The 25,563-nt window shown below is 43.0% G+C and overlaps 1 protein-coding gene across 1 annotated transcript; it reads left to right on the forward strand.

The window, feature by feature from the left end:
- Positions 1–985: 985 nt before the first annotated feature.
- Positions 986–24,167, forward strand: LOC106043396 (uncharacterized). Its single transcript, XM_067003544.1, has 7 exons — positions 986–1,720; positions 4,225–4,557; positions 19,403–19,459; positions 21,407–21,691; positions 22,368–22,430; positions 22,888–23,003; positions 23,196–24,167. Exons 1-7 carry the CDS (start codon positions 1,648–1,650, stop codon positions 23,484–23,486), a joined length of 1,218 nt encoding a protein of 405 aa, XP_066859645.1. The 5' UTR covers positions 986–1,647; the 3' UTR covers positions 23,487–24,167.
- Positions 24,168–25,563: the final 1,396 nt, after the last annotated feature.

A 25,563-nucleotide genomic window follows, 5' to 3' on the forward strand; every position in this document is an offset into this window, starting at 1 on the left:
GCTTAAGTGCTCTTTTCTAATCAGAAAAGTTCTATGGCTGTATTTAATTTGGAACTGTAAACAACATCCCTCCCATTCTCTTAACGTTCTCTTCTCCAGTCTACCCAGGTTATGATCAAATGTTGCATAAACAATTTATCTTTTCTTCATCCCTTCTACTTTCATGTTTCCTTTTAGAAAGAGCAACTCTGTGATCCACACAGGGGAGAAAAAACAAACCATTTTCTCCTCAGTCTCACTAAAAGTCATCATCTACGTTTACCAGACAAAGCGTACACTGTGCAATGTATTGCCTCTGAGAGAAAATTCTCTTCCTCTCCCATTTAACAGTGGTGGTACTGAAGCACCCCAGTGAGCCCCCACAATATGTGACAGCAACCTATCTGCGACCTATCTCCTCCTGTGGCCCCGCGGTCCTGTACTGGATCTGGCTGGGATAGAGTTATCTTTCCGTGCAGCAGCCCATACAGTGATGTGCTCTGCGCTTGTAGCTAGAACAGCATTGGTATCACACCAGTGTTGTGTCTGCTGCTGAGCAGTGCTGGCACAGCATCAAAACTCCCCCCAAAGCCAGTAGGTAGGCAGTGGGCAAGAAGTGGGGAGGGGACATCACCAAGGCAGCTGACCCAAACAGATCAAAGGGATATTCCATACCATATGATATCACACCCAGCAATAAAAGGGGGGAAAGGGAAAAGGGGGGGTGGGGGGAAGGGGGCCACAAACACATTCTCATTATGAAGAAATCTGTCCTCCGAAACAACCGCTATGTGTATTGAGGCCCTGCTTCCAAAGGTGTGGCCAAATGTCACTCGTTGATAGGAAGTAGATAATTTATTTTTCTTCTTCTATGCTTCCACGCGGCTTTTGCTTGGTTGTTGTTGTTGTTGTTTTTACCTCTTCCTTTTCCCTTTAATTAAATTATCCTTACTCAACCCATGAGCCTTTTTTTTTTTTTCCAGCATACTTTCTTCTTTTGAGGATGGGGAGTGAGAGAGCGGTTGTGGTGGAATCTGGCTGCCCAGCATGATAAAACCACCAAAGGGCAGATTGTTCTTCCAGGAAGGGATCCTGGTCTTCACAATGCAAGAACAGGACTGTCTACTCCATTTCTTTGTTTTGGGCATAGCTCACAGTGATACAGATGTGGAGGAGCCAGAGGTGAAAATCCTCCTTCTCCCTCCCAGACCTGATAGCCATGGGCTTTGGTGGGGGGTGGGACAACAGGTTGGGGGAAGAAGGATTTGACCCCATCTCACTCCCAGGGAGAAAGCATTCTCCACATCATTATCATGAATATCTTTCCCCTCACCCTGCCCCCAGCTATCTGCAGAGCAACAACCCACACAGAAAAGGGTTTGGGGAAATGGTTATGAGAGGCCCTGGTGAGACAACCGAGGTCCCTGGGTTTCCTGTGCAGGCTGAGCAGTACTCAAAAGGAAATGTGACTTGCTCTCCCCACCCATGACAGCAGTGACTAAGGTATCCAATTCCCCAGTGCCTAAAGTACCTGCAGCTGCAAAGGGGTTGTTCAGAAAAGGCTGCAAACCTGTCTAGAGTTGGAAGGAAATCAGCCTTCAGTGCTGAAAGGACAGGACATTTCTCTGCTGACCCAAAGTGAGGAAGGCCTGAACTCTCTACCTCACCATGCAAATTCCTCTGGAGAAGCCTGCAATGTTCCTCTGGCTGCTGGTCGTCACCTTTGCTGCAGCCCCTGAAGGTGAGAGCCCCACTTTTCCTGGGTCAGGGACAAGGGCATGGGTTTTGTGCTCTCTCCTCACAAGGGTGGATCCTCTGCCCAGGACTTGTAGCATTTCAGAACTACTCTTTGCCCTTTCCTGCCCTTCTGTAGTATGTGTAGATGTTGAAGGACTTAAGGAGGATGATCTGGCATAATTCTGCAGTGTCTCTGTACTTCACCTCATGGCATAGGAGAGCTGTCCACCAGCTCCAGGGCTGGAAGGAGTGGGGCCCAAGCTGACTCTTCCTGACCTAGGAAAATCTGAGCTCTGCCCTCCCATGGTACCCTGACCACTCTCTTCAGATGCCCAGAGCATCGCTCAGCGCCATACTGTCTTCTTGTGTTGAGGTATGGGAGAGGCAGGCTGGCTCTGGGCTTAGCTCAGACTGAAGAAGAAGGAGCAGAAGGAGGATGGCCGTATTGCTGTTGTGTCTCCTTTTCGCAGCAACTCTAGGAGATAAAGGCAGGTCCCAAGAAGGATCCCAGGAACACAAGGCCATTTCTATGCCCAGGTATTTCCATGCCCAACTGTAATGCCTGCCCCATGCATTCCTTCTCTGTGCCATCTCACTTCTCACACTGGGGACTCCAAGCCCATGGAGACAGCAAGGGTTTGGAGGGAGAGCAAGGACAGCTTTCGAGTTTTAACTTCCCTCTGTAAAAGGGAGAGGAACAGGTTGTGGCCTCTCAGTATTCTTCTCTCCTACCAAATGCCATGCCCTGGAAGAATGGGCAGTGTGTTAGTGGTGGGGAACAACCCTGACTGAGGAGAACATGTGAAAGTAGTAGGGGGTCTTTGGGCACCCTGCACCTATCCACTTGTTACTGTTACTGTTGCCATGTGTTGCAGAGGTGAATGGTCATGTAAGGTTCATGGAGGGTGGAGAGGGGCTGACAGCACCCAGAGGGTCCATGCTTCTCTCCTGCCAGGCCTCTGACCTTTGGGCTTCACTTGTATTAGCAGGAGCCTGGTGTGGGGGTACCGTGTTTGTCTTCTGCATCAACCAAAATTACCTCACATTGCTCAAGTTGCTGTGGACAGGGAAGTGTCTGGTCTTGTGCATTATGTATCTCCAGGACCTCGCCTACTATTTCCACATATGGTGACTTAGCACAGTTTGCAGGATCCAAGTAAAAACCAGGCAAATTCCTCCCTGGGTCTCTGCTTACCCCTGCGATTACCAAGTCCAATGAGGCCATTCATTATCTCTTCCCCAGCCACCCCAGGGCACTGATGTCCTCCTCACATGGGCCACTGGAAGTACCATGGGAAAGAAGATGGAAAGAGAGATGGACACTGCTGTGAATGTGGAAGAAGAAAGAGGAGGGGTACTGCTGGGGAAGAGGGAGTGGAGCAGAGTATGCCTGCCAAGCCGGGGCTGAAAGAGCCTAGCAGGGCCCAGGAGGTTCCCAGGTCTGACTTACACTCCTGCAGCATTTCAGGGTATAGCTGGACCTTGGACCCACAAAAGGTGCAGATGAGCACAGAAAGATGAGCCAAAAGACGAACAAGTGATGTTCAGTCCACTTCTATCTATGCAGGGGTGGGGACCACCTCCAGAGATGGTGTTCTCAGTGATGCTGGGTGTGTGTCATGAGGCCAGAGGGGCCACAGGCTCCATCCACTCCATCCAGCTCTTGCCTCTTCCTTGTGGGAGGCAAGAGCTGTGTTCTTCTCCTCTCTGTGTCCCTTTGGGGTTTAATTCCTCTTCTCCCTGTCCCCAAAACAATGAAATGATCTCACAGAGGGTAGTGCCTTGACTGCTGAAGTTGTGCTGCACAGCACTGCTGGGAGACTGGGACTGAATAGATCCAGGCTGCCCTTGGCCTGCTACTGCCCAACTCTAAATGCCACTTCTTAAGAAGAATCCTTGCATGGAAATCATCCTTCCTTTTCAGGTGGAGTGTAGCACAGAAGAGAGAGTTTTTCTGGGATTTTTCTAAGCATGGATTAAGGGAAGGCATTCCTAGATAAAGCCAATAACTGTTCCAAGGAGCCTTGTAGAATCCCACTCTGAGCAGCTTTGGAATTTTCCAGGGGCAGGCTATTTTCTGGGGACACAGCAATAGCCCCATGTTTCTTGCTCCTCTGGGGCTCATGTGCAACTGGCAAACCAACTCCACATGTGTCTATACCCATCCCATTCCCTGTGCTCAGGTACAGCTGGTGAAGGCAGCAGTGGGGCTGAGAGGGGCTGGGGACTCCATGTGCTCCTTCTTCCAAGACTCTGGATTCATATTTAGAGATATGTCAGGTTTACCAGCAGTTGTCTAGACTCTGGTGGGTCTCCTGCCTCAGCAGTCCTTTGGGTGGTACAAAGAAATATGGTTTTGTAGTGTCTGAGCAAACCATTGCTTCTGGGGATAACTCCTGGAGCTAAAGGACTCTATTTTTGTGCACCCTGCAACCTTGGGACTGACTACTGAACCCATGAACTTTCTCACAAAAACTCAAACTTCATACCTGCCCTCTGTCTTTCCAGGTACCCTTTCCAACATAAAAATGGTGGCATCTGGTCCCAAGGAGGGGAAAGTCTTCGGATCGCTCCCACTCACCTGCACTGTAACAGGAGCACCTTTGGATAGCCCTCGCTATGACTGGAATTATGTCCGTCTGGCTCCAACAGGGGAGCTGCAATTTCTAGCGTGGATCTATCCTTTTGGGAATAACACAGGCTATGCCCCACCTTTCCAAAGTCGAGCCACCATCTCGGCAGATAAAGCCAAAAAAAAAGTTTCCCTGCAGCTGCATGCCCTTACAGCCATAGACACAGCCACCTACTTCTGTGCCAGACAGCACACCATAAAATCAATGGAGGCAGAGGCAGCACAAAAAGTGGGAGGACTACTGTGGTGACAGAGCTCTTCCTCAAAGTGACAGTTGCCTGTACATGTTCTCTGAAATAACAGTGAAGATTAGGACTAAAGGATGTTGGATCTCCCAACCTATCCATGGCAACTGAATTTTCAGAGAAGTTTGACATTTATAACAGAAGTCAGAAATAAAATTTCATGTATAAGTCCCATGGGAAGCTCAATCCCCAAACCTTTCACACAACATAGACTTTCATCTAATTCACAGACTTCTCCACAAGCTACTATCACTGCCTCTTCTCCACATCTACCCTGGTGCTCCTTTAATCCCAAGAGAGTAAAAGGAGCAGGGCACCCTCAGCTCTCCATCTCAGAGCTGCTGTGAAGCCTCTTGGGTCTGCCAGATGGCACTTGGCTCCTTCTGTGTGCAGCACAAATCTGCCCCAAGCTGCCTGCCCATCTCCCAAAGGGGGATTGCACCCTTGTTGGAGAGGCTGGGTACCCTTATAGCTCTGGGAACAGCAAAGGTGGATGTTTGCTTTTTTACATGCTGGATCTGGAGATTGGGCCTGAGCAGCAATAGTCTGCTGCAGAGTATTTAAAACCTCAAGCAGAAACACATCCCAGCACTGCCTAATCCTTATTGATAGACCTTCCTCCAGCCTGCTGTGGGTGGCCTCTGCCAGCGCTGGGGCACCAGCAGTGCTAGTCATACAGAAAGATTTCTTAGCTGTGTTGGCACTCAGTCCAGGTAAGTCATGGATGGTGTTTCTTTGTGCACTGATGTCTGGCAGAGAAGGAAGTGCAAGAGCATGAGAGGTACTTCTGACATAGAAGTGCATATGCTCCAAGTATATCTATTTGTGTCTATTCTCCCTTTCTACAGGAAGACAGATGGTCAGAGGTGGCAGTGCCCAGGGCTCTCTCACTACCTCTGCATGACGGCCACTATGGCAGGATTGAACTTTCCTTCTAATCCTTAAATATGCCGCATGTCATTCCAGATGCTCCATGCCTGACAGAGATGATGATATCTTTTTCCAGGGAGGGAATGTTTTCTGGATACCTCCTACTAACCAGAAACATCACTGAAAGCTGTTTGTTTGTTTGTTTGTTTGTTTTTTCTTTGTGACACTGAGACACTGTGAGGTACAGGTTTTATCAGGCCCTTGAGGATATCTACAAGACATAGGAAAATTTGATGCAAAGCCTCATTTAGTTTGCTATGACCTGTCCTTCCAAGGCCAATCACCACCTTTACAGACAAAATGAAGAGCAAGGTATCCCTACAGCTGCGTGGCCTCACAGGCACAGACAGAACCATTGTATAAGGTGAAAAGTACCAACCCAGAACTGCAGTGTGGCCCAAGGAAGCACTCCTCCTGAGCAGCATGGGCAGATTTATGCACAAGCTCCTGCCCAAACCCAGTGCAGAGTCTCTGGCTGGGCCTTCTCCCACCGTGCTTCAGCCAGGCTCTACCTGCTATGTGGTACTGGCCTGAGCCCACTCATGGATGTCAGTTCTCAAATCTGGATCTGGGACCCAAAGCACTTCAAACTCATAGACCTGACAGTGGCAGGCTCTAAAACCCACTGGGTTTCACACTGTACTGTCAGCAAGTTTGCTGATCATGCAAGACCAGGAGGAGTGGTTGATATGTCAGAGGGTTATGCTGTCCCATCCAGAGGGATCTGGAGAAATGGACTGGCAGGAAGCCCATTTGAACTCATGAAGTTCAAGGAAGGGAAACGCAAAGTCCATGCACCAGTACATGTTAGGGGCCACCCAACTCAAAAGCAGCTTGGCAAAAAAGGCCCTGGCTGTCTTATGGACACCAAACGGACCACGAGCCATTATTGTGACCTTGACACAAAGAAGACTAATGGTATTCTGGGCTGCATTAGGCAAAGTATAGTCATCAGATGGAGGGAGGTGATCCTTTCCCTCTACTCATCATCAGTGAGGTCACACCTGGAGAACTGTGTCCAGTTCTGAGCGCCCCCATACAAGAGAGTCATGGACATACTGGAGAGAGTCCAACAAAGGGCCATGAAGATGATTAAGGTACTAGGGTATCTGACATTTGGAAAAGGTTGAGAGAACTGGCACTGTTCATCCTGGAGAAGGGAAGGCTCAGCAGGGAATCTTCTCAGTGTACATAAATATGTAAATGGAGGCTGTAAAGAGGACAGAGCCAGGCTGTGGTGGTGGTGCCCAGTGACAGGACAATAAGTAATGAATACAAACAGAAACACAGGACATTCCATCTGACAATGAGGAAATAATTCTGTACTGTGAGTGCGATGGAGTACTCACACAGGTTACCCAGAGAAGCGGGGGAGTGTTCCTCCTTGTGGATATTCAAAAGCAGTCTGGACATAGTCCTGGGCAACTGGCTCTAGGTGGCCTTGCTTGAGTAGTGGGCTGGACCAGACGACATCCTGAGGTCCCTTTCAAACTCAGCCATTCTGTTAATCTGTGATGCTGGGAATGAATTCTCTAAGTTGGCTTCTATAGTTGCCAGTTCAGGCTTGTAGTGAGTATAACTGTGTATTCCTGATAGGTGCACTCATACAATACACAATATATACATGGCTAGACAAACAGACGTAAACATGAACAGCACAAACAACATGAAAGAGCCCGTTTCCCTCTGACTGATCAGGATGAAAGGGCATTAACTGAAATCATGTATATGCATGCACACATCCACATAAGTGTAATACTGGCAGTCTCTCACACTGTGGAGACCTCCAGTAGCTGGCTCTTGACAATGGTCTATCCTGTAGCTTCCCCTGCAATCCCCAGTCTCCTCAGTTGCCCACGTCTCTGAGGTCCACAACCTCAATTCAGTATCTGGCTCTCACACACAGGCACCCACTCACACACCCTATTAAATGCCTTTCCTCTCTCCCCCACCCCAGTAACAGACCTTAGACAGCTGGCAATGGATTCCTTGGTCTCCTGGTTGCCTCACATGCAAAGACATGGACACACGTAAAAGGGTTTCTCTGTTAGATGGTCCAGACCTCTTGTCTTAGCAGTAGCTCATATTCAGATGTCACAGTTTATGCACTGTGGTACTGTACTCTGGTACTTGGTTTGGACCTCTTGTTCCCCAAAGCAAATCTCAGTCAAATCTCAGATCCCCTGGTTTCTCCAGTATCTGGCCCAGACTTACGGCTGCCTTAATACCTGAATCCCAATTTTTATATCCTACTAATTGGTTAGTCTGGCTTGATGTTCTTTAGTGACTGCACACATTGACATATACACTCAAACAATATGTACTTACTTCAGTCTTTTTTTTTTCTAATTGCTGGTATTCCAGGCACAGGAGCCCTTATGACCCATGGTCTCCTCTCCAGTTGCTGGTACCACCATGGCCCAGGCCCTTATAGTCTGACCATACAAAAGACCTACATGGTCTTTTTTTCCCAGTTGCTAGCATTTAAACCTTAATACACAGACATGAACACAGAATAGAGAGGCCCCTCAACAACAAATGAACTGCCAGCCCCCAGTGCACATAACAGGACCTTTTAATACCTTTTTCCTTCTGTTTTCCCAGACATCTCTCCCTGAATCACCTTGATATCTCCCATTTTCACATTTTTCTCTCCCTTTGACAAACTCTTTGTATATTTTAACAATCTTCTTACAACACCTCATAATAAGGTGTATTATCCTCAACGCACTCTAGGAGTCCCCTGGATTGCTTACAGCCTCCTGTGTAGCTTTTCCACCAGACATCTGGGTGTCTGAAGTCCCCCACCAGGATGAGAGCATCTGAGCATGATGTTTCCTGTAGTTGAAGCAATAAGGCCTCATCAACAGGCTCCCCTTGATCAGGCAGCCTGTAGTAGATGCAAACTACCAGGTATACTTTATTGGTGTGATCCTTAACTTGCACCCACAAACTCTCAACCATGGCTGTTTCTCAACCATGTTAATTTAAAGTCGATCCATTCTGTAACATTGAGGGCAATACAGCCACTCCTTCTTCCCTGCCTATCTCTTCAGAAAAGCTTGTAGCCCTGTATTCCAGTGTTCCATTTGTGTGATCCATCCCACCACATTTCAGTAATAGCAATCAGGTCGTATTTGTCTAATTGCACCATGGTTTCCAGCTCCTCCTGCTTGTTTCCCATGCTGCATGCGTTGGTGCAGAGGCACTTCAGCTGGGCTATCAGTCACATCACTTTTCCAGAAAACTCTTCCTGACTGCTTTGGGACAATTCACAAGTATATCCCTGTTTCCTAAGTTCCCAGGTTTGCTTCCTTCACTCAGAGGTACATCTCCTCCCCTCAGTGCATCTAGTTTAAAGCCCTCCTGATAAGCCCAGCCAGCTTGTTGCCCAGAACACTCTTGCCCTACCTGGTCAGGTGCGCCCACAGTCAATCACACAAAATCTGGTTTGTCCATAAATAGTGATATCTGTGGTTGGCATTGGATCTGTCAGGTTCCTGATACATACTCAGAACTGAAGGGTGGATCTGTCTAAATAATTTTACACACTCTATTCTGTCACCAAGGCCAAGTCACCATCTCTTCTGGGAGAGCAAGAAGAAGATCTTCTTGTGCAACTGCTTGCTGATACTTAGTTCTGTGCCACTCACACTGACATAGAGAGGATTGTATCAAGTCAGCGCAGTTACATAAATAACTGATCCATTTTGTCTGGAAAAGTGAGCCAAAATTGTGCATTTTAGTAAGATGCTGTATTCTTGTGGTTGAAATGCATTAAGGTACTTTTATGTGTTGGATTTATGGAACTCTGAAAGAGAATAGTAGAGCAAGATATTAAAGAAAATATAACTCAGCAATAAACAAGCTACCTGCATGTCTTACACAGCTGTGCTTTGAAAATGTGCCAGAATCCATAACTGAGAGTGAATCTACCCATTTATCTCCTGCACTGCACTGAGACATGGGCAATGTCTCGCCCTTCCCAAATGAAACTGCTGTACCTGAAGGTATATGTAGAAACCAGTGTTGTTTGCCACTGGCATCTACTGATGCCACTTCCTAAGCCATTCTGTGAAAACATTCAGTAACTAGTGGGTTAGAAAAGAAAAAAAGAAAAAAAAAAAAAAGGGACTGCAAGGTTGAATTCAGTCTTTTCATCTCTTTCTTGGACCAGGCACAAATATGAAGCTGGGAAACTTCTGATTTGTGACTTCTGGAAGAGGGAGACACAGTTTGAAAAGTGAGAATTTATAACACAGCAGTTGTTCTTGGAAATTCAGAGAATGTGTAGTGAAACACATGTTGTGTGACTCTCCTCACCAGATTGATCCAATGTACGGATTTTGGCTGGAATAAAGTTAAGTTTTTTATAGTAGCTTGCATTAGGCTATATTTTGGATTTGTGAGGGAAATAGGGTTGATAACACACTGATGTTTTGGTTACTGCTGAGCAGCACTTACCAAGAGTCAAGGTCTTTTCTAGTTCTCACACTGCCCTACCAGCAAATAGGGTGAGGGTGCACAAGAAGTTGGGAAGGGACACATCCAGAACAACGGTCCCCAGCTGACCAAAATGATACTCCATACCACATGATGTCATGCTCAGCAATAAAAGCTGTGGGGAAAGAAGGAGGAGTGGGAAATGTTTGGAGTTATGGCATTTGTCTTTCCAAGTTGCCATTATGCATGATGAAACCCTGCTTTCCAAGAAACGGCTAAAAATCTGTTTTCCAGTGGAAAACAATGAATATATTCCTATTTTGTTTTGTTTGCATCTGCAGCTTTTGCTTTCCCTCAAGTCTTTATCGCAGTACATGAGTTTTCTCACTTCCAGTTCTCCACTATCCCACTGCAGGAGTAACACAAGTCAGCACTTGTGTGGTACTTAGCTGGCATATGCCGGGGTTAACACCCAACACCCAACTTCTTCTGATTGATCTAGTTCTCCACCCATATACCACCTACTCAGTTTAGCCTCTCTCATTTCCAGATATGCTTTCTTACATGCAGAGAAAGATATGGAATAGAATAGATCTCAGAGTCAGTCACCTACAACATCCCTGGCATACCCATCACTGATAGCAGCTGAGCTTGGAGTTGGATCCAACACACTCTGGGAAATGCCTAAAACCTAGCTTTACTCTATCCTTTCTCGAGAGTCCAATGTAATGTTTCATCCTTTCAAAGCCAAGTCATCAGCTCTGCAGATCCTTCTAAGGACCAGCTCTCCCTGCAACAGCTGCATACACAGCTGCATATTTCTGCAGGAAAAAATTGAATTTCTTTAGAAAAAAAATCATAATGACTGATGGAAAGAGCAGGACAAAAGAAAAAGAAAAAAAGAAAAAAAAGGTGACAAGGCTGAAATGTTATCAGAGTTTTGATAGTTGGGTACAAAACCATTTTCTTCCCATTCTTCATGAGGAAAGTTTTCCTTGAAATGTCTGAAGGGTAATTTCATGATTTTAGGGAATCCAACAAGTAGCCACAGTAAACACAGTAAATCAGCCCCCACTCCTTTTCTCCCCATACACCAATTAGACAGGCACCATAGTAGAAATTGAACTAGAGTACAGTTTTTTTCTTCACAAAAAGACTAAAAATGTCTTATTGGCAACTTGGCAGAACAACCTGGGGATCCTGCGGGACTCTGGTGAACATGAGCCAGCAAATGTACCCATGGGAGTAAAAAGGATGGAGCCAGGCTTTTCTGAGTGGTACCTAGTGACATGACAAGAAGAAATGGGCAGAAAATGAAATACAGGAAATTCCACTTAAACATAATGAAGAGCTTTTTCACTTGGAAGGTAACTGAGTATTGGAACAAGCTGCCCAAATAGGCTGTATAGTCTCCATATTGAATACTCAACTAGATATGGCACTTAGGAACTTGGTTTAGCTGACTCCACTTTGAACAGGGGTTTGAGATCAGACAGTCTTCTAACATGTCTTCCAGCCTTGTTCATTCTGTGATTCTATGTTTTCTGGCATCACCCCCCATCTTTCAAATCTTAGCACATCTGTACAGCAAAATAGGCAATGACACCAAGCAAAATTAACCTCTGATGAGTATGTGTATCACAGACTTATTTTGCTACGGCATAAGTATATTAGAAATAAAAGTAATTTGGTAGATGATCAGTCCAGAATAGTCCTAATATGTAAGACAAAATTAAACTGACACTTAACGTGTTTGGGTACATCTGGTCTCTGACATTAAGAAAATGTCCTACCTTAAATCTCCAGAATTTTATTGAAAAGAAATCTAGAATAAATTTATTTAAGAGTAAAGAGCTCTGAAATTGATCCATATTCAATGTCACCAAGTATGGGCAATGTTCCAGTGAGGGAGGCATACCATTTCCTTTATCTACCACAGGAGTGATGTTGACAATGTTACTTTTAATTTACAGCAATTGCTCTGTGGTTTGATTTTCCACCAGTAAAAGAACAGAGAGGAAGACAAAATGCAGCATTCAAAAGACATCAAAGAAGGTGTGTCACCTGGTACTGAAATGAAATCAGAAATGTTTTTGTATGACTATTCATTACTGTGTGGACTAGGTATCACAGTAATTGAAGGGGACTGAACTACACAACACAAACTGACTTCCTGAAGAGCCTGCAGGTGTATAATATTCCACTTCCTCACAACCTCAGAGAACAGATTTGATCATGATGCATGCTGTGGGACAATCACTATATGACATGCTAGTTTTTCTTGCACTCAAATATGGGTGTTGGGCTCAGGCTAATCTGATTTTGAACATCTAATGGTCTGCTCTTGGTCACCAGGTGGTGTTTTACCTGCCACAGTTCAGAAGGTTGTATCTAAGTTACTCATTGTGTCTCCTTTGTAGCCAGTAGAGAGAAAATCCAGGAACTGGGCTTGATGTTCCTTTTGGGTCCCTTACAACTGTGTCTCTCCAGCACTTCTGCCTGGATCCCTCAAGTGCCAGCATGGCTGGAATGTATGCCCAGCAACCCTGCCAGCATGCCAGGCCTGTCTTGCAGTGCACAGACACAGAGGAGGGACAGTGTGAATAAACAGAGAGTGAGTTAAGAGAAGAGTTCATGAGAAAAGATGAGAAGAAAGGACAGACTGTGGTGTTCAGCTGCAGGGCTCAGTCAGACAAGCATAGTGACTGGCCTCACTTTACAAATGATTTTTCTACCCTTTTCTACCTATCCCTCTTTGTTCCTCCTGCTGCTCCTTCCCCCTGCACACCTCCATGGGTTTTCAGCGCTCTGCAGTTTCTGCATCCTCCTAGTCCAGCCTCTTTCTGGTTCACAGGTCCAAAATTCAGGTTGATCTTCCTGGAAATTATGCCTGTAGCTTGCTAGCTCATCAACCACTGTGACTGGGAGTTTTGTTTCTTGTTATTGTCTTCATTTTTGCTTTGATAGGTCTGTGTCTCAGCATTTTGCTTACAGTTCCCCCTTCTTTATTTCTTATCGTCCTGATCCACAGATCTTCATTCAGACAACCCTGATTGAATCAACATTCTCATACTGCATTTCTTTCTTTATCAAGTAGTACAACTGACCAGGTTTTCTGGTCACTGTCTCCCACCTTAGAATCATAGAATAAGCTGTATGCTAGGACATCCAAGGGAAGTGGAGCTCTCTGGTTAAGATACCTGTGTAAAGAAGACAGTACCCACGAGAGAGACAGCAAATAATCTTTCCATAATTCATAATCCCTGATATACATGCCGTCAGTCTGGTATTCTGTCCTATTGACAAGATAAGGTTTTCCTTATAATATTTTGGAAGGACTTATTCCTTCTCTTACCTGAGGGGAGATTCTATTTCTTATCAGAGCAATTGGCAGAACATCTATCCATTTAAGAAGAGTTTCTTGACATAACATTGAAAGCTGCCTTTTGAGGGTTTGATTCATCCTTTTGACCTTTCCATTAGACTGGGGCATCCAAGGGGTACGTATGTCCCATTTGAATTGAATAAACTTTGATAGCTTTTGGACTATTTCTGAAATGAAATGAGGACCATTATCTGAGGATCACCCTTCAGGGATTCCAAATCTATGAATTATTTCTTTCAAAAGAGCTTTTACAACTTCTCCAGCCCAATTGGTGTGGCAAGGGAAAGCTTCCAGTCACCCCGAAAATGTATCTACTAAAACAGGTAGGTATTTATAATGCCTACATATCAGCAGCGCAGAGAAATCTATTTGCCCGTGTTCCCCAGGGATTATCCCTCATTTCACTTCATGTGCAGGTGGTCTTCTTTGTATTTTGGGATTACTTACACAGCAAGTTTGACATATTAATTTCTCTGCCTTTTATCAGGGCCTCAACCACATGTTCCTGTAAGGCACCTTTTTGACTACCAAATCGGCTTTTCTGTTTCCTTGAGTCACTTCTCCTTGTCCTTTTTAGTGGCTATGTATTGATTTACTGCTAATTCCTTTTGTTCTAAAAGCACATGCAACAATGTCAATATTTCTTGGCCATATTTTATACGGTTTCCATGTGAAGTCAGTAATTCTTGTTCTTTCCACATGGCTACATGGGCATGTATGACTCCAAAAACATACTTAGACTTGGTATATATGTTAACTTTCAGATCTTTCTCTATTTCAAGAGCTATAATCAACACAATAATCTTGTCCTTTTGTGCTGAGGCATTCCAAGGTAATGGTTTAGTTCCTATTTCTTCCTGGACGGTTACCACCTCATATCCAGCTTTCCTCTTCCTCTCATGCATGAAACTGCTGCCATTTGTATATAGCTGTAAATCTTCATCTTTTAATGATTCATCCTTTAAGTCTGGTCTGCTGGCATAGACTTGTTCAACAGTAGCCAAGCAGTCATTCTGTAATGGTTCTTGCTTAGTTATTGGCAACAGGTTCAATGTAGATACCATACCCAGTGTCTCTTCCTCCTGAGATATCAGAATAGCTTGATATTTGGCCAATTGACTCAGAGAAACCCAGTAATGTCATTTATCATTTATAATTGTCAGAAGTTCATGAGGGACCATTGTAGTTATAGGTTGTCTCAAAGGAAGATTCCAGGCCTTCTGGATTAATAAAGCAGCTGCTTCTACAGACCATAAGCATGCAGGCCACTCTTTACTTATTTCATCAAGTTGCTTTGAGAATTAAGCCACTGGTCTTTTCCAGATCCTGAGCATTTGGGTTATCACTTTTAAGGCCTAATGTTATCTTTCATATTGTGAGAAACAAAGTTGTGTTTTTGCAATAGAAGTTGTTTTTGCAGTGGAAAATGCCACTAGCCTTGCATATTTAAAAGTGATTGTGCAGGCATGACAGTAGCATAGCAGTGGGAATTATATTAAGAAGGGGAAGGTCCCACTGTCCCAAAATAAGGAGGATAGCTAAGAAAAACAGGATGAACAGTGCAAAATCAGTAAAACCAAAAATCACGAGCCCTCTAGTTAGGAGATAAGAAGGAAAAAAAGGAAAAGGAGAAATTAATGGTTGGTCAAATAAAATAGTACATATATGGTATTGAAAGGCATCCACTAGCTTGTGAACCTATAGTACTCAACTAATGAGGAAGCAGGAGAGAAATCAGGTGTTGGGTAATAGGGAATACAAGCTCATGGTATACTTTTACTCTGCGCTCCTGCTTGCTGGATGCCCGCCATTGCAATTGCGAATAAAATAGCTTCACAGAAGATCCTGTCTGAGAAAATTATTGAGATTTTTCTCACAATATACATACAATTGAAAGGGCTTAGTCATGTCAGGGAAGCCTAAGAACAGAGCTTCCATTAGTTTTCTTTTTATCTCATCAAAATTTTTCTGGTACTCTGGAGTCCATTCCAGTAGTTCTTCTGGCCCTTTGATAATATCGTATAATGGCTTAGGAATAAGTCCAAAATTTGGAATCCAAATGCAGCAGAACCCAACCATTCACAAGAAACCTCTTAACTGTCTCTTGTTTTTTGGTACTGAAATTCTGCAAATCATTTCTTTTCTTTCTGTCACAAGTTTTCTTTGTCCTTTTAAACTGTATTAATTGCAGTATGGTATTACATTCAAGTATCCATTTTTTGTTCAAGCCTCACCATCCTCCATTTTATATTGTGGTCACAACTGATTACAATACCTTTTCATCTTTACTTTGGTCATTGGGTCCCCAGAAAATTTAATCCAATTCCTTAAAATACACCCCAAAATGGAACAAGGGGCAACAGTCAAGGATTGGCTAGATCCCATATTTCTCAAAAAGTGTTTTCTTGTGCACTCAGCTCTGACCCTCTGTCAGTAAAGATCGCTGGTCCTCTAGCAACCATCAAAAATCTACATGTATTTATTATAGACTTCCATTGTGTATCTTAAGATGCAACTTCCCGTGTCACAAACTGATGCAGGAAGGAAGGTCAACATGTACAGAAGGGGAGGTCAACATAACCGTTGAATGTACGGAGTTTACTCAGATAAGCCTGTTATAGTGGGAACCCAAATGAATTTATCAGCCTTGAACACTGACAACAAGAAGTAGATAAGGAAGTAGAAAGAGTTACTCATGTAAACTTTAGGTGAAGCTTATCCCATTAACATAGAAAAGTACCCACCCTTAGGCTAGGGAAGTCCCCTACCACTAGAAATCCCTTACCCTTAGAGCGTGTGTAGTAAAAAGGTAATGTACTGTATCTTTAAATGAAAGCAAGAAGTTAAAAGACCAATCATGTAAGTGCATGCTGTCATTGAACCTGAGGAAGTGATGATCTTGCATTTTGTAATATATAAAAGAACTAACTGTTCTGAGTAAGGGTGGCATGTGAGCTTCGTGGAGTTACCACCTGGCATTCATCTCTGTGCAGACATGAAATAAACAAATGTCTTGATTCTGAGTGCTAATCAGCTCCTTGCACACTGGGTAAAGAACACCATTTTGGGACAAGACTGACCATGCCAAAAATGTGACAGGATAATCAGGGTCTTTCTGATATTGAGTGATAACATGGCAACAGACCACGGACTAAGTTTGATATATTATAAGTACCCATACTGATTAATTAAGCCCGAGCAGAATGCAATCAGTCTAAGCATAAGGTTAAGAAAACTGAAATGGAGAAGCTACTTACCGTGTTGTCAAGGCACTAATGTTACCTATGGATGAGCAACAATAAGGAAAGTTGTCACAGAATCACAGAATCACAGAATCACAGAATCATAGAATCATAGAATCATAGAATGGCTTGGATTGGAAGGGACCTTAAAGATCATCTAGTTCCAACCCCCCCTGCCATAGGCAGGGATGCCACACACTAGATCAGGTTTGCCAGGGCCCCATCCAGCCTGGTCTTGAACACCTCCAGGGATGGGCCATCCACAACTTCTCTGGGCAACCTGTTCCAGTGCCTCACCACCCTCTGAGTAAAGAACTTCTTCCTAACATTCAATCTAAATCTCCCTTCTTTCAGTTTAACCCCCCCCCCCTGCCTTGTCCTATCATTATGTACACGAGTAAAGGGTCCTTCTCCATCCTTTTTATAAGAACCCTTTAAGTATTGAAATGCCCCAATGAGGTCTCCCCAGAGCCTTTTCTTCTCCAGGCTGAACATCCCCAGCTCTTTCAGCCTTTCTTCATAGGAGAGGTGCTCCAGCCCTCAGATCATATTTGTGGCCCTCCTCTGGACCCATTCTAACAGGTCCACAACTTTCTTGTACTGGGGGCCCCAGACCTGGATGCAGTACTCCAAGTGGGGCCTCAGAAGGGCAGAGCCAAGGGGGACAATCACCTCCCTTGACCTGCTAGCCACGCTTCTCTTGATGCAGCCCAGGATATGGTTGGCCTTCTGGGCTGCAAGCACACACTGCTGGCCTCATGTCAAGCTTCCGACCTACCAGAACCCCCAAATCCCTCTCCTCAAGGCTGTTTTCAATAGGTTCTTCTCCCAGTCTGTACACATGCCTGGGATTGCCCTGACCCAGGTGCAGCACCCTGCACTTGGACTTGTTGAACCTCATTCGGTTCATGTAGGCCCACTTCTCAAGCTTATCCAGGTCCCTTTGGATGGCATCCCTTCCTTCTGTTGTATCAACTGCACCACTCAGCTTGGTGTCATCTGCAAACTTGCTGAAGGTGCACTCAATCCCATCATCTATGTCATTGATGAAGATATTGAAAAGCACCAGCCTCTACCTGGACATAGAGCCAATGACCACCACTCTCTGGGTGCATCCATCAAGCCAATTCCTTATTCACCGAAAGGTCCACCCATCAAATCCATATCTCTCCAATTTAGAAATCAGGATGTCATGTGGGACCGTGTCAAAAGCCTTACAGAAGTCCAGGTAGATGACCGGTCGGTCTTCCTTTGTCAACTGATGCAGTCACTCCATCATAGAAGGCCACCAGATTGGTCAAGCATGATTTGCCCCTGTTGAAGCCATGCATTTGATTGTCAACATCTCATATTCTCTTTCACAAACACCTTCACCAGGCAACACTCCTTGACCAGCCAACAAGACCAGCCAACTACTCTTACAGGGTTGTGACCTTCATTTGTGACCAACAAGCTGATGCAAGAGTGTCAGATGTGTTTCTAGAAGGTTGCTGGTCTGTGGATAGCAGACTATTATCTGGTGAATAGTTTGTCCGTATACCCAAGGAGGGCATTGTCTAGTCCATTCAGGAGCAACTGAGTGAGTCAACACAGTTGTTGTGTATCCCCTGTAAATAGTCTATCAATATCTTTAAAGACCAACAACAGATAATTCACAGATTTTTTTTATGTGAATTGGTTATGTAAGTATGTTATATAAGTGTTCTATTCTTTTATTCTCCCATGCCATAACAAAGGAAGGGAGCATCTCGCCACGCATATGCATAACAAATGTATTCACGTGAATTTTATTTTTCCCTGGACATTATGCTTCACACAAATCTTTAGATGCTGTTCATGCTAAGAGTGCAGAATTTGACCATTATGCAGCATTTGATCAATCCAACTTGCACCACCCACAGCAAAATACTTATTTAATAATGCCTCTATGGTTCAATATATCTCTACCTAATAAAGAACAGTTACCAAAAGCATGATTTACTGAGGTACTAAATCACCCTTAACCCTGGGCCATCCAGAAAGATAACAGCTCTAAAAGCCCAGAGTCAGCACTTTCCTCTTCTTCCTGGGAAAAAAAATAAAAATAAAAACTAAAATAAAAAGAAATTCCTAAGTGAAAAAACAAAGAAACAAACAGAAGCAGAACACTTCTGCAACTCTGAAGAGTTTTACTAATTTCTGTAGAATCATACACAACTTTTGTTTTTTTTCATTAGGCAAAAATCTAAGTCCTAGGTAGGTTTAAATCCCCACTTTTGACCCATGGTCAGATTCTTATTTGCAAATCTATGTGATTTCTTTGTGTGGTATATTGGTATACCTGTCTCATCTGAAATACTGTGAAGTAAAAAGGAAGGAAGAGGCGCTTTTTGTAACTAAGTATATCACTGTGTTGAGAACTTGGAGTAGCACAATGGCACAAACACTCTAAGGCCTCATACAAAAACCTGAGACTGCAAAAAGAAAAATACATTTCAAGGAAGAAAGAAAGAAAGAAGGGAATGTGTTGAAGGAGCAAACTGCAGAATTCCTGTGACTGTTTATTCTGCAAGTATATTGCTTATTGAGTTAACAAAAGAGAAGAGGAAAGAGTTTTAAAAGCTTTGGCCTGCATCAAGTTGTTTGAAATCTCTCTACTACAAAATATTTTTCCCCCCCAGTTTTGGAAAGAAAAGTTTCTTTGGAGAGCTTTCATAGCATTTCATTCACAGATCCATTGGACTAACCACTGTCATTTTGTTCCTTGATTTTATACACCTTTAATATGTAGTGAGGAAATCGTTTCTTTTTTTCTGACTACGCAGAAACACTGTGGAAACAGACAAGCTTGTATTTGGAAGTGGGATCACTTTCTCAGTTGAACCAAGTAAGTTCCATTTGTATTACAACTAATATATTTTGTAAGTTTGAGGTGGGGTGGACAAAGTGGAGTAAATCTGAAGTGGGGTGGGTTGTATGATGTTACAGTTAAATGAGAATTTTCTGTTGCTAGGGATCTCTTGAACATGCATACACCAACCAGGTGTTCAAGTCCTCAATTTAGTTAGCAAAACCTTTCTGGACCAAAAAAGTTGTTCTCCTAGTTGTGTGCATCAGCATTACTCCACATATCCTCAACACCACCTCTCCCCGACCCTCTTCCCCCCAGTAGCTGCACTACTAAATTTAGCACTGTATTGATTATACCTACTGGAGATGGTATTTTGGCCCAGCTTTAGCATGAGGTAAAGTTAGTTCTTTTCTTTCATTTGTGTAACACTAAGGCGCATGGAAAGGAAAATGGAGACATAAAGGGTTTCAGCAGAAATATCCTGTGGAAAAGCAGGGCATATGTGATTTAGCAACAACTGTTTGAAATGTGAGAAAGCACTTCATATTTAGAAATGTCACTCTCATAAAGGCGATCTTTATAAGGATGGTCTATCTACCCCAGCTTTTCTGTGGGAATGTGAAGCAATAAAGTCTTCCCTGAGCCTCAACCCAAACTCTCTCAGCCTGTCTTCATAGGAGAGGTGTTCCAGCCCTCTGATCATCCTTGCAGCCACCTCTGGACTCACTCCAACAGGTTAATATCCTTATTATGTTGGGGACCCCAGAGCTGAACACACTACTCTTGGGGGGGGGGTCTCATGAGAGATTGCCACGGCCAGGCACGGGCTGTGATGCTGAAGGAGCTATAACTTAGGTGTGGACAAAATGCTTATAACCTCACCTTAAACCAGCTCCTATGCAAGGAGATGAGAGAGAGTCAGCTCCAAGTCCCAGCAGCTGAACTTCCAGGACAGGCAGTGCACATGAACATATCAGGAAATCCTGGATAAGCATTTAACTGGGGATGAGCATTTCAGAGATCTCTTCTTTTTCTCCTAGTTTTTCACAGTAATGACAGGGGTAGGTTTCAGTGAAAGCACAAATGCTTAGTACAAAGATGCCTTAAGGATCTACGGGAGACTTGTTTCTTTCAGAAGGAATAGGCAGAGAGAAGACAGAGTAAATGGGATATGTGGAATGGCACTGAAAGCCTCTGTTAGTTGCCCTAGTTTTATTTCTTAGGATGGCTCAGCATTACATAGTGAAATGGTCTCGTAACTTGGAAATCACTCCAGAGCTCACGTAACGCTATTCACTTGTTAAGTCTAGAGACTTTTCTATGCCTGGGTCAGGTTCCTCAAAGAAATATTATGGAAATATTGAAATAACAGAATCTGGAAAGAAAATCTCCTTGGACCTGAACATTTGTAAATTAAAATTTAACTTCATCTTCTGTTTTAGCAACATTATTTTGTATCTGCAGGTAATCCCACCCAATCCCACTTATTGGAACAGTACTGTAGAGTGGAGTATCAGAGTCCTATCACTTATATTCTATGGTTAAGCCTTTTAACCTCATCAAGTAAAGGATTTTTGCACAATTAAAAAAGGATCTTTTATCATGTATCATGTTAGAAACATATAAGGCTGCTCTTGAAATAAATGTTCTTTTTAGGATGTAAATTATTATGAATTATTAATGAATATGATCATTTATGTTGTATTCTTAAGAACTCCCTCTTTTCAAGGTGCCTAACTTAAATGAATTCACATATAGGTATGAGTTTTGGTAAAAAAAAAGTTTAAGACTCCAAGGGACCTTCCATTAAAATCCCACTGTGCTCCCTTTCTGTATTTTATCTGCTCTTTGGGAAGCAGAAGGAAGAAGACACTCAGGTGTCAGGGGACAAACATGAGTAGGCTATGTTTGAATCGCAGGTGATTTAGCTGTCAAGAAAGTATGCAGAAATAAAGTTATTCTAAAGTTATGCTTCTTTTTCAGACAGACAAGAATATTCTACACCAGAAGTCATTGCACTTAAATCAAATGAACCCAAACAATATAGCAGCAAATTTAACATAGCTTGTTTGGCAAGGACATTCTACCCTAAGAACATCAGTCTTGATGGGCCTGAGGGTCACATTGTATATGATCTGAAGGCACCTCTTGTCACATCAGAGGGGATGTACAGTACCTGGAAGGTAATTGGAGTAACACCAGATGCAGAGGGGACCTGCAGGGCTGTTCACAAGAGGAATGAGACTGCAACCAGCACAATCCTGCCAGGTACAGTGTTTTTTACAAGCACAGACTGATTCTGGGAGATGCCTCTTCCAAGATACTTTCTTATTCTTTGAGCATTTAGCAGGAGCAAGAAAGTACAGTCAGAAAGATATTTAGGTGTTTAGATATGTGGAAGTGAGATATTCCAAAGTACAAAGTACATGTAGATGATCTTAATTCAACTACTTAAGCACTGGACTTTTCTTCTTTTAAAAAAAAAAAGGGGGGGGGGGGAGAACAACCAAACAACAACAACAAACCAAAACCAAAACTCTTTACGTTTGTGAGTCTACCTTTATCTAACGCAAAATTGTTCAAGGCACATGAGTGTACATGTCTGATAGCAGAAAGTTTGAAATAACTTATGAAAACAAAAAGAAAAGGAAAATACGTTTTTAACCCAAAACTTCTGGTTATTTTTTGATTATTTTTTTCTTGTGGTAAAATGCATTTCAAAACGGATAGAAAAATCCTCAACAATCTTGGTGGATTTTTCTGCAATCACACATAGAAAGATAGTTTTTCTCTTCAAATTAATACCAGAATTAATGTCTGCCTGCCATCTGATACTCCAATAATGCTTATCTACTGCTGGAAAAAGGGGTATAGATGTGCTTTCTATAATTCTCGTTTTATGTAGTTTAGATACGGTTTATAGTGTGTCTCAATCATTCAACAGAAGAGAAAGCTGAAGAACTGGCGACAATGAATGCTTGCAACATTACGGATGCCTCTACAAAAGGTTAGTTGCTTAAAGCAATAGTATAGTTTATGTACTTTACCGGTGATTCAGTAAAAATACATGAAAATGTATTATCTTTGGTACAGAAATGTCTGAATTGTAGATACTTATTAAACAATAAGTTTCACTGATTGTGGATTCTGTATGAAGACATGAAAAATTACTTTCTCTAGTGTAAAAATGTCAGAATTGGAAATATTTATTGAGGAATAAGCTGCTTTTTTGGGTTAACAGGTTAAATAGCTGAGAAATTTCCCTGGGATAAACCAGCAATGGGAAGTAAATTCTCACTGGGCAGGCATTTCTTCCTCTCGTCCTTGAACTTGATGAATTTCTCTGCCATCTTTCCCTCTGTTCCTCCTTCCCTCACCATCTATGATGTGTGGATTTTCCCCTTCTTTTTTTTGACAGCATCAAGGCCAAAATCTCTTCTATCTTTTTCTTCTTTTGAAAACAGATGTCAAAATGGAAAAAATGAATATGCTCTTCATGGCTGTTTTGTGTTTGAGAGTCCTGCTGGCAAAAAGCATTGCCTTCAGTACTCTCATGACTATCAAGCTATTCATCTTTGAGGTAGGAAATAAATTGTTCAGTCCCTGGGAACATAGGAGGGAAGTGTAGGGAGTGCAGACGATTTGGGTTTGCAACCTCCTGTAACCCCACAAGGAGTGATATTATCTCAGCTCTTCTGGTTTCCACAGAATGAATCAATGTTTCCAGTGACTAACTCATTGGTTGTTCATCCGCAATTTGCTTTTACACCAGGCTAGACCAGAGAACCTCAGGTTACATCAAAAATCCTCTGCTGGCAGCTTCAAGTGGAGAAAGTCTGGAGAAAAGTCCAGACAAGTGAGGACTACAAAGGGAGAATCCCCAAATCCAACAAATTTGAAAAAGGGGAAGGAAAAAAGTAGGTGGGAGAATTCTGAAGATCAAGTACAGAAAATGACCAAAAAGATTATCCAGTTTATTCTGAATTCACAGAAATTAGGCACAACTTCATTAAACAAACTTTGCTCTTTCAGGTACAGGGTAAGCGAGCCAGCGATGGGCTGAAGAGTGGGAGAAAACATGTAACAGTGTAATTTAAACACTGTGGCTCAGCTTTGCTGCCAATAAACATCTAAGGAACCAAAGAAGCAATACCCTTTCCCAGTTCCTGTAGATCTTTGAGTCCCATCACTTCATCAAGGTGCTCTTCAGTTAACACCATCTGAAAGCTTTCTTAAACAGTTAATATTGTTGAACTCTTGTCTTGCTAAGTTTCACTAATTGTTACAACAATTTTTTGTTATATTTGATTCATATCAGAAATTGTCTTCAACCTACTGCTAAGCAGGAATACTTAGATGTCCTACTCCTCTGTCCACTGCATTGAAGTACCCAAGGTGCTTAGATAGTTTTGAAAGCTTAAAACTGAGCTTTATACTTACTATGCTTTAAAGGAACATCTCTATTCGTATTACATTACTGTCTACAAAAGTAATGCCATACTGCTTAGGGATCCCAGGCAGAGAGGAAGCGTTATATGGTTTTAATTTTTAGATGCTTTTATTAGTGCTAATTTTCTAGTGTAGGTGAACATATTTCCACTGGACCTAAAGGAACTCATGTTAGACAGATATATAGTAGGATTTTCCTTTGCTCCTCCGGAAACTTTCTTCTCTTTGTCAGGTATATGGAGCCAATATTTTAGGTTTCTTAATAAAGATCAAAATAAAATTTTATTATGCTGAAGTGTTGTATGGTTTGCACAGTGTCCTTACTTCTGAAAATTTGGTGGAAATTGATAAAATTCAACTGTCCTATCCAGTGACCACTGAGAACTAGGAAATCACCTACCACAAGATATATTTCCCTTAGATTAAAATTGTTTTTCTTGGGTTTTCCACAGGGTAAGAGAAATATTGCCTGGCACATTTAAAAGACTTCAGGAAGGCTAAGAAATTTGGCTTTGCTTTTAAATGAATTTTAATTATTCATGCCCTTTTAAATTAGTCAGGCTCAAAATTTTTGATTGTAACAAAAAGAAAAATAGTCAATATGAGAATAAGGAATGAAGGTACAGATCTCAGAAGGTGAGAAAACAGGATACTGACTTTCCACTTACCAGTACTGGGAAGGGGCCAACAGGAAATACTGTAGGCTGGTTTGACAGATAACCTAGAAGTTTGGTTAGCAGTCAAAAAAAACAAAAACAACAAAAAAAAAACAACCACTACACACACATGTCCCAGTTAACTTTTTTTCTCATAAGCTTCAAGCTGCTGCCTGCTTGAAGCAGGATCCTGTGGTTAAAATGAATGACTAAATCACACTATGGAAGAAAAATTGCCCCTTGTTTTGAAAAGCACATTAACCACTTCCTGAGGGGAAAGGGTACGCAACTGAGGTACTGCTGGCTCCAAAGCAGCAATGCAAAATCTGTTCAATCAATCGTGTTAGGTTCAGTCATTCACATATGCAGTCCTGTCCAGAAGATGTGACCTTTCTATGATGTCTCTAAGTCCTGCATATCTGTGGTTGGGTCCCGGAAGCACACACACAAGTGTGGAGAACAATAGCAGTTATGTTTTTGTTTCCTAGGCATCCCAAGTAACAGAAGCACAAGTGAAGCCACATAGACTATAAACGTCCCTTGAAGCAGTCCCCCTTTTTTCCTAGTCAAGCAAGACACACTACACTTGTGCAGTATTCAGTGACTCAGCCACCCAACCAGATCAGGCTAGATTGTTTTCACAGCACCCAGTTTCTATTGTATTGCCTCCTTTCCTCTCTGGCTCCTGAGCAAGAGCTAATTTCCCTGTAGGTAGTGCCAAGCATTTGCACCCCCTTCCCTCCCCAAGCATGATGCTGTCCTCAGCAGCTCTTTAACATCCTCCAGCTAGTGAAGTAGCTCCAGGACCAGACTGGGCCATGTGGCATAGACCCTGCTAAAACAGAGAGCTACACTTCAGCATCCCTGAGCTGAAGAGCAGAGCTGAGCTGTAGAGCCTCCAGCAACTCTGTTCTGATAGCAGTAGGATCTTTGCATGGTGCAGATGTTATGTACCTCATCCCATAGACAGCTTCACCTCATGACTCTTTCTTACAAGGGTGAGCAGTGATCCTTCTTACTTCTGTGGGACAGCTG

Source organism: Anser cygnoides, chromosome 11, assembly GCF_040182565.1.
Source record: "Anser cygnoides isolate HZ-2024a breed goose chromosome 11, Taihu_goose_T2T_genome, whole genome shotgun sequence".
NCBI lineage: Eukaryota > Metazoa > Chordata > Aves > Anseriformes > Anatidae > Anser > Anser cygnoides.